Raw genomic sequence first — 9,865 nt, forward strand, 5'->3', positions numbered from 1 at the left:
TAATTTTTATATTTTTTACTTTGACATTTAGATTAAGTAGCACCTATTTTGGCTACAGATAAATAATTTTGCTAAATAAAATATATATTTTAATAATAATTATTTTCTAAGTCATATACATAAATATTATATGTCGCGTGTATATATATATGTGTGTGTGTGTGTGTGTGTATTCATAAATGTATATTAGAGTAAAAAAGTTTATATTTCGATATATATATATACAGTGAAATAATATTAATGCATTAAACTATAATTCAAGCATGATAATTGATCATTGTATCCATTTAATTGCTAATTAGTTGTCAATCGGTTCATTCTCAAATGAAATATGAGTATGGACATTTTTCGATATTTAAATATTACATTTCAAAATTATTATTAAAAATTGCCCTTAAGATTTTATATTAATGAATTTGATTACTTAATATTTGGACGAGCAAGATCTATTATATATGTCATTTATAGAGTCATTTTTAGATATTTTTTTAGCAGATACATTAGTTTATTATACACGAATATTTTTATTTCCTTCGAAATGTACTGTTTTCATTTATAGTTCATTCAAGGAAATAATTTATCTGCCAAATGGATTTAAATTTTTATCGTAATCATTGTCATCATCATCATCATCCTTAAAAGGATTTTTGTCATCGTCATCTTTATCTTCAGAAAATGGATTTTTCGATTCATCATAATCATCCGTTTTGAAATGATTTATTGGTACGATAGGTGCTTTTGGTGGTTCGAAAAATTTTTGAATTGGAGATGACTTTGGTGTCGTATTATTCAATATACGTGCTTCTCTTATGGGTACGGGTGAAGCTTTCCTCGAATTTCCCCGTGGAGTTGATATACCACTTCCTGTACCTGATATATTTACCTCCAATGAAGAAGAATAAACATCTGGTTTTGTAAATGAACGTATGCGTTCATCTCCAATTAGATTAGAAATATTGGAATAACCATCTTGACCTGAGTAACGAGATTCTGTTTTTACTAAAACATAGAAATATAAGAAATAAATAAAACTTCGCAAAAATGATTTCATTACATAATAACAATGAATACCTGATGTAGTGGCATTTTTTTTTTCTATTAGTTTAGTCTTCGCTTCTATATTATGTCCATAAATTAACTTTGGCTCTTCAGCCTTGATCGGTGTAGTAGACAATGATTTATCTGCATCAGTGATTACCATTAATTTTTTGAAAACACCTCTACCAAAGTAATCAGCTACCAAAGAAAATGGATCTTCTGCACGATCTAACAAACTGTGAAATGTTTCGTGTAAATCTCTTGATTGTTCCTGTGCTCTTATAATATCCAATAATTTTTTATTATTTGGTAAACAAGCCGGACACTCATTTTCATTTTCAGAAAAACTCTGGAAGCAACTGGTATGGAAAGGAAAGAAAAAAATGTAGTGATTAAAAAACCATTGAACCGTTGAAAAAAGATGTTTGTAATATTATTTACTCACTGTTGATGATATGAATGCTGACACATAAAGTGTACAGATGGTAATTCTAATTGATGATGACAAACACTACAGCGTGCTCCTTGGAAAATTATAGTATTATTTTTGATCATTTCTATTTGTTCTCGTAACTTCGAAGTATCTACACGATATTTTTCAGCTAAGTCAGCGTCAGCTTGTGCTTGTTCATTTTCTGTTCGTAAAACACTATTTAAATAATTTCTTACGTCACCAAGCGTGCAAGATAGAGACGTAGAAATTGCATCAATTACCATTAAAGGTGATAAAAGCTTTTCTTGTGCTAAAAGATTGATAACTTCAATAAGAATTATTTTTGTTATATTATGTAACATCATTAGTCGATTTTAATTTTACCTATATATGATAAAATATCTGCCAAAAGTTTAGCTGATACATTCTTGTTCTTAGCCACACTCCATAATGCTTGAATCCATAAATTTGGATCTTGGTGGCCAAATCTTTTGCATGTAGCCAATACTTGTTCACTATCACCTTCTTGTAAATGGAATCTTAATATTTCTTGATATAATTTATTTTCCTCATAAAGAAATAATAATCCACGACGGAAATTATGCTGATGACACAAAATCAAAATTTGATCTTTGTCATAACACACTTCAGAACTTTGTAATAATCGCAGAATTTTTTGTTCATATTGCACTTTTGTTACATAATTGTCCTGAGCTGACCAAAGATGTAAATAATGTTCTATTAAAGTATTATACACAAGTGCACTCCACTTGCTTTCAGATTTGATCAAATGTTCTAAGAATTCAACTAAACAAGCAGAATTATTTAAGAACAAATATATGAAGTCTTCTGGATTTGCTTTGTCAATATGATGGTCTGTGTTACCATCTAATGTACTCTAAAAAAAAGGAAAAATATAATATTACATAATGATTTTCTATTTATAGAAAGTCCTTTGATATATGTATGATATACCTGATCTACAAGTGGCTTATTGGAAGGTCTATAGTCAGTGCATAAACCTTTTAAAAATTGTGTAGATTCATTTGGGACATTTTCTATAAGAATATTTCCATATTTTTTCATATTTGATTCTGCCTGTAAAATTTAAATACATTATATAACAAAAAACTTATAATAAGCTTATAAAAATTAAAAGGTAATTATAATATATATATATATATGTGTGTGTGTGTGTATACGAAAGAACTTATACCTCTTCGAACTCTAACGTTTCTATATATTCTAATGCCTTTTTATATTCACGTTTGTCTTCTATTTGAATTCGTAAATACCATTCATGTTTATTATGCTTTTGTGCAAGTAATAAAGCGTCTTCAGGCGATGCTTGGCGACAAACTTTGATTGCAATTTCAACATCAAAATCAACCCCACGATCTTTTGTCTAAAATATTAATATTATATATCATAAGTCTTTTCACATTTTTAGATTATAAACTTTACCATAATAAACTCTTTCAATTTATCCGTGTGATTCAGTTTTGTATAGCAATTCAATAATAATGTAGTATGATCCTCTGTTGCTTGACCATTTTTATGTAATGCTTGTAAATATGTTTTTAAGTTATCTATATGTTGAGAATCTAAGAATTTCCGTATTACATAAGATGGTTCAAGTTTTCCAATAGTTTTAATATATTGTTCTATAGCACCATTGTGATCACTTTTTGAATACAAATGATCTCCATACTGTCGAAATATGTCTACAAGACCTTCTGCATCATATTGCTGACTTTTTGCTATTCTATAAAAAAAGTATAGCACTGCTGATCAATTTAAAAGAATTTTCGTGAATTTGAAAAATAATAACAAAAAATATATAACCTTATAGAAACATCATATAAATTCTTCTTGAAAAGTAATGCCAATTTTGATTGCAAATCTTTTTCATCCAGATGATAAAGTTTATTATCTCCGCTGAGAATAAAGAATCCACCCCATTCTGATAGAACAGCTTGTACTGATAACATGGGTGCAGAAAAGACAATAAATTTATTTTGTATATCAAGAACTGTGATCATGTGTTTATCCACACCAGGAGGTATTGGTTCAATGGTACTGAAATATAAATGTAATAGTATTAATTTATTATATTTGTATAGTTATATTGAAATTTATGTATAGAAACAATGAATACTTTGGTTTCGCTGATATGGTCGTTGTTGTTCTTGGAACATTTGCTGCTTCTTTTGCAACTATCACTAGGTAACTTCTAAACCATTCCAACATTATTTTTTGACCTTGGACTGCATAACACGGCCCTCTGCCATCTGTTGTATAGCAGTATATTGCCTAAATATAATAAAAAAATTATATCTATTTTCTTAATATAAAAGGAATAAAAAAACTTAGCAAAACATACATCATTACGTCCAATCATGAAATGACTATCTTGCATAGATTCAGCTAGAACGCTGCATTTCTTTGAACAACCCATGTTGTCCAAAGTAGATTTATATTCCTTATCTTTTAAAGTTATATTATACAAAAATACACTGTTATTTGTAGCAACAAATAAATGATACTGCTTGCCTATAGATCTTATGGCTAAACCAGTTATGGAAATGTTGGTATCCTTTAGAACTTTTATCTTATTCTTTCTTTCTCTCGTCAAATTACCTCTAGAGATGAAAATTTTTAATATTTATGTATTACAAAAAAAAAAAAAGAAATATTTTATAAAATATGCAAAATAAATGATTTTCTATTACCTATATAACATTATAGAACCATCTCCAAAACCAACTGCCATTAAAGAAAGACTAGTATGTACACATAAAGCAGTCGCTGGAAAAGCTTTGTAACTAGGAATAGCTCTAGTAATCCTAACACAGGTTGGATTTCCTTGTTTATCTGGCTTTGCCAAATTCCAGACTTTTATGGTAGGATTACAGCCAGGTTCATCCTCCTATCAAAACAAATTATTAATATAAATTACATAGTATTCATTAATATTTTTATAAGCAACATTACTAACCCCAATAGTGAAGAGGAAGGTGGAATGCTGAACTTGTTGCGCTAAAGTTAATGAGATTTCATATGCTCGAAAAGTATTAACATCATAAGTCCTATTAACTAAGTGTACACTACCGGTATTATCTCCAAATACCAAGTGACCATTGCCACTAGTGGCTGCAGTAACTCGTGCATCCTATAGTATGTAACAAGATATCAATTTGAAGATGTCTCGACTCGAGATATATTAGAATTTTGTATCTATGACTTTACACATTTTTTATTACGATAAATTTGTGAATTAATAGAGTTAAACATACCCCAAGTGCTTTAGCTACTTTTCCAGAATCTACTTCCTTCTTAAGATCAAAGAAATTAAATCGGCGCCACTAAAAGACGAATATATTCTATATAAAGTATCTTACGTGAAAGTGAGGTTATCAACGAATTAAACAGATAGAATTTACCCTTGAAATATCTAAACTAACCTCGAAAAATGCCATTACGAACGTCCACTATTTAAATCCGCACATATAATAGAATTTAATCCATAATTTGACACAGATATTTGATTCTATGATTGACAGCTATCTGACAACAAAATCAATCGTTAACATGCCTGCCACCGTTCAGTTTAGTCTAATCAGCTGATTGTGACATATCTTTTAAGTAAAAAGCATGCGCAGCAGCAAACAAACCTACGATACATTTTTATTAACAATAACCATTATGATTCATTTAAAGATAGTTTGATGAATAAGAGATACGAACAAATGAGATCGGGCAAAGTATAAGTAAATAACTTATTAAACTTGTATATATATATATAAGGTATTTCTCATTAAAAATCGGAATACGTCGATCACAGATTCTTATCATTCGGATTTTGAGGTTATATATTTTAACGATAGATAGCGTTACTGTAACATTGTAGCAAATGCAGCCATCTGACGGGAAAAAAATGAGTTTATGATGGAAATTAATTATATTTTTTTAACAAGTGAAGCATAAGAATTTATATCTCTTATGCGTAATTATTCGAACGTGATCGAACTGTTTTGTAAAATAAAATTCTATTAATTAATCTCTATTTCTTCATGTGGAAGAAAAATTTAGCTAAATTATTTTCTCGGAAGGTTATAAAAATAAGAATCGCGCCAAAAACAAGATGCCAACGCAAGTGTTAGCAACTTCGTGGGTAAATATTTACGATAAATGCGAATATTATATGTAATTGCATATTTTGCGTTGACTTCTCGAATCGATGCGCATACGTGTTAGTAAGATGTAAGTTTTGTTATATTTGTTAAAAAGGACAAACAGTTAATGTCGATGTCGGGGCGATAATAGGAAAGGAGGGGTTAGGATGGAATTGGGAAGGGCTCGTGGAGGTAGAGGGTAGGTGCGTGTGTCTGATGTGCGCGCGCGCGCCGTAACGACGGGGCTTATCTTCTTACAAGGTCGCAGGTATATGATGATAGGGGTCGTAGAGAATTTGAGATAGTCACAAAAAACTTTGAAAATCGTTTTATAAATACAATGGATCGATATTTATGGATCGGCAAACTCTGCGACGCGTAACTCGATAATACGTCTATCCTGGTCCGCCTACAATGTGACATTAACCTTAAAAAAAAGGTATAATAGTCGCCTCGATATACATATATACTATGTGTATTTTTTTTCATCGGCCATCATTTATTGCTGCTTTACGATTCTTCGAATATCGAACTCGAAGTATCGTTAACGACCAAACGATCTTCATTATTTTCTAACGTTAATAAATTTTGGAAAAAGAGAGATATATATATATACATATATATATACATATATATATATATATACATATATAGATAGATAGATAGAGAGAGAAAGAAAGAGAGAGAGAGAGAGAGAAGAGAAGAGTGGGGGAAGAGAGAGAGAATGAGAGAGATAGACAGACAGAACATTCTCCTTTTTCCTTTTTTTTTCTCTTTCGGCGTCGCAGAGTTCGCAAGAGGTTACAAAAGTTCGACGAAACTATGATGAAATTCGCAAACGCGCGATATTAAAGGTTTTTCTCTTTCTTCCATATCTCTTTTTTATTCGTTTATTCGTTAAGAGGAGAAATAGATGACTTGAGAAAGAAAAAAAGAAAGACAGAAAGAAAGAAAGAAAGAAGGTAAGAAAGACAGACAGACAGACAGACAGACAGACAGACAGATAGACAAACACATTTTCATAGACAATGATGATATTCTACGCGCTATATCATTTGGATTATTTTTCAAATTACTATTCGTCGATTTTTTCGCGCGCATACGAATTTCCGAGTGTGCCGGGTACGCTCTCTTTCTCGCCGTATTTGTACGTTGTGTCGTGCTCGCTTTGTCTCTTTTTATTTTTTATGGTTTTCTTTTTTTTTCCTTTTTTTCTTTCTTTTTTTTCTTTCTTTTTTTTCTTTTTTTTTCTTTTTTAAAAAGGTATATTTCTTATATTCTCGGAACCGCAGGATGGGTTTTAAAGTTTAAGCGATGAACACGACGCTCCGCTTTTAAACATCGAACGATGGGATCGTCGCTTCGTTGTATATCGTAACATACATAATATTATTATGTCGTATATAGGAAGGTTCGCTGATCTTTCGTTAATTTCTTTCTTTTCGCTTTTTTTTTTGTGTTTTTTATTTTTCGTTTTTCGTATTTCGTTTTCTTCTTTTCCTTCGTTCATTTTCTCTCCTCTTTGCATGCATTCTCACCTCTTGACTATTTCGAAGGGATTCGAAAATTATTGATTTCAAAATTAGCGCATAATTACTATCAAAGACGACATTCAAAGACGAGTTCGCGTCATACAAATAGGATAATACGTGTGTGTGTATGCGCGCATGTATGTATGTATGTGTGTGTGTGTGTGTGTGTGTGTATGCGTGCGGAATAGATCGTTTCGATTTTGACTCGCACCGATCTTTCGAAGATCTTCGAAGTTCTTCTTTTCTTTTTTATTCTACTCTCTTCTTTTTAATTTTTGTTCTTTTTTATTATTGATAATGTACTTGGGAAAGTTTTTTTTTTAAACTATTGTTCTTTAACGAAATCGTCGAAAAATCAATGGTGCTTCTCTTATTCGTTTGTTTTCCATCTCTTTCTCTCCCTCTCTCTCTCTCTCTCTCTCTCTCTTTCTCCCTCTCTCTTTCTGTCTTTTATATTATATATAAATAATGTATAATTTTTTAATACTTGCGTGCTTTTCTCTCTCTCTCTCTCCCTGTCATATCGCTTCTCTTTCACTCTTTCGTTCATTCATTTATTACTCGCTCTTTCTCTTTCTTTCTCATTTTCTCTCTTTCTCTCTCTCTCTCTCTCTCTCTCTCTCTCTGTCTCTCTTGTTCGTTCATTCGTTCCCATACATTCGTGTTATATTTATTATGTGCTCGATCGACGGATTTCGTGGCTTGCCTATGTCGCGTCTGAGAAAATTCGTCGCGATATCATTAATTCGCGAATACAAAGTCTTATTTTCTTCGGCGAAAATGGCATGCTTCTGGTCACGTGACTGCTTGAGCTTAGAACTTAGAGATATGGAGGAGGATAGGGTGGTGCTAGCGCGAGATGGTGTGGAGTTGGGGTGGCAAGGGGATGGGTGGAAGGAGATCGGTCGACAGCGCGAAAAATGTTTTTCTTTTCAAAGAGAGTTTACAGACATAATTAGTATACTTATTCTATATAGTTACTTATCGTTTTTAAAATCGTTCAATATTTTTTTCAAAGAAATCTCTCATCTTTGTTCTTCTCTCTCTCTCTCTCTCTCCTCTTTTCTTTCATTTATATATATATATATATATATATATATATATATATATATATACACATATACATATACATATACATATATTATTGTTACGAAATATTTAGTATATATATATATATATATATATATATTATATTATTTAAATATATATATATATATATATATATATATACTTCATAAACAGGAAAAACGATTAGACACCGGGACGCTGCGATTGGCTCGAAAGAAACCGAGTATTCCCTATTAATGTCGATACTTCGATATAATGGACAGAAGAAGAAGTTTAATTAATTAATTAATTAATATGAATTATTTTCATTTAATTTTCATATATGATTATTATAGATAATTTTCTTCCCTTTCGTTTCGTTTCGACATTTTTCTATAAGGGAACACTCGGTACGCGTATTTCGTTAAATTGCGTATTATTCTTCATTTAATATGACTTAAGGATGCACTTCTTTGTAAAATACAATTAATATTCCGCATCTCTACATATAGTATTATAATAATCCCCCGGAGGCTTTTTCGTCATATTATTCATCTTTTCCGCAAATTTATACAATAAAATATCACAGTTCTGTTCGTACCACGCAATAATATATTGTTTTTTCTTTTTTCTTGCTTTTTCTTTATTTTTATTTTTTCATTTTTTTTTTTTTTAACTCTCCTCACGGTCGTGTGCCTATACGAGTTCGACAATTCTTTACGACACTCTCTTTCTTCGTCCTTTTCCTATCTCTGTTTCCTTCTGTCCCCATTTTTTTTTTCTTAGTATTATTATGTTCCTTCTTGTTTCTCTTTTTGTTCTTCTTCTTGTTCTTTTTCTCTCTTTTGTTTCGTTTTTTTTTAACTATCGTAAAAATGTTCATTTCCTATCTCGAATTCTCTCGGCATACACGCACGCACTCGCGTATACACATGAATTATCTCTTTTGCTCTCTTTCTCTCTTGCTCTCTTGCTCTCTCTCTCTCTCTCTCTCTCTTTCTTTCTCTCTCTCTCTCTCTCTCATTCATTTATTCGACAACTTTCTTTCATTCTCTGTTACTTTCTCTCTCTCTCTCTCTCTCTCTCTCTCTCTCTCTTTATCTCTTTCTTTTCCTCTCACGTTCCTTTAACTTCACTTAACAATTGTAAACCAACTTTTCCCATAGAAACATCGTCTTATAAGTGTCTAGGAAAAATTTTTTTACAAATTAACAAATTTTTATTATCAAATAAATCGCGACAAAATTTGTGATCTCTCGTATTGTGATGGGTAATTTAGTTTGCTTGGTGCAACGAACTGATATATATATATATATACACATATATAGACACACAAACCTACATATGGTGTGTATACACATATACCTATATATACCCAATGGACTTGCTTTTTTTTCTGCGCCGTAATATCTAATATCAAAGAAGCGTAGCTATAAAGTAAATTTTTTTTCTCGATATTTACCGCCGATAACGCATTACCCTTTTTGTTTTTATGCAAGACACGATGGACGGCATCTTTCAGCGAACGCCTGAAACGCTCAGAAATTGCTCAACGAGATTGCATTAAATGGCTTTCGCTAACAGTGTCTAAACAACAAGAAGGACAATCGTAATAGACGGTTCGAGAGTAACTTGAGAAA

The 9,865-nt window shown here is 31.2% G+C and overlaps 1 protein-coding gene and 1 long non-coding RNA gene across 2 annotated transcripts in view; one reads left to right on the plus strand and one right to left on the minus strand.

Annotated features, from left to right (window-relative positions):
• Positions 1–186: 186 nt before the first annotated feature.
• LOC124422365 (vacuolar protein sorting-associated protein 11 homolog) lies at positions 187–5,320 on the minus strand. The gene is made up of 15 exons (XM_046958731.1): positions 5,219–5,320; positions 4,936–5,145; positions 4,768–4,836; positions 4,470–4,643; positions 4,204–4,400; positions 3,855–4,113; positions 3,630–3,784; positions 3,317–3,550; positions 2,936–3,236; positions 2,688–2,876; positions 2,447–2,569; positions 1,856–2,369; positions 1,484–1,781; positions 1,072–1,397; positions 187–999 (listed from the first exon to the last, which is right to left on the minus strand). Exons 2-15 carry the CDS (start codon positions 4,948–4,950, stop codon positions 578–580), a joined length of 3,276 nt encoding a protein of 1,091 aa, XP_046814687.1. The 5' UTR covers positions 4,951–5,145; positions 5,219–5,320; the 3' UTR covers positions 187–577.
• A 192-nt stretch (positions 5,321–5,512) lies between these two features.
• The window catches only part of LOC124422369, a 4,552-nt gene continuing 199 nt past the window's right edge, over positions 5,513–9,865 (plus strand). Inside the window, exons 1-2 of the long non-coding RNA XR_006941853.1 lie at positions 5,513–5,645; positions 9,725–9,865. The exon at positions 9,725–9,865 is cut by the window's right edge and continues 199 nt beyond it. This is a non-coding gene — a long non-coding RNA (uncharacterized LOC124422369). The remainder of the gene's footprint in view (positions 5,646–9,724) is intronic.

This window comes from Vespa crabro, chromosome 2, assembly GCF_910589235.1.
Source record: "Vespa crabro chromosome 2, iyVesCrab1.2, whole genome shotgun sequence".
Taxonomy (NCBI): Eukaryota; Metazoa; Arthropoda; class Insecta; order Hymenoptera; family Vespidae; genus Vespa; species Vespa crabro.

Excerpts from the sequence above, each read along its gene's own strand:
- LOC124422365 (XM_046958731.1), bottom strand. Across the intron at positions 3,237-3,316 it reads TTATATGATGTTTCTATAAG|AATAGCAAAAAGTCAGCAAT; the intron begins GTTATATATTTT and ends CTTTTTTTATAG. Across the intron at positions 1,398-1,483 it reads CAGCATTCATATCATCAACA|TTGCTTCCAGAGTTTTTCTG; the intron begins GTGAGTAAATAA and ends TTTCCATACCAG.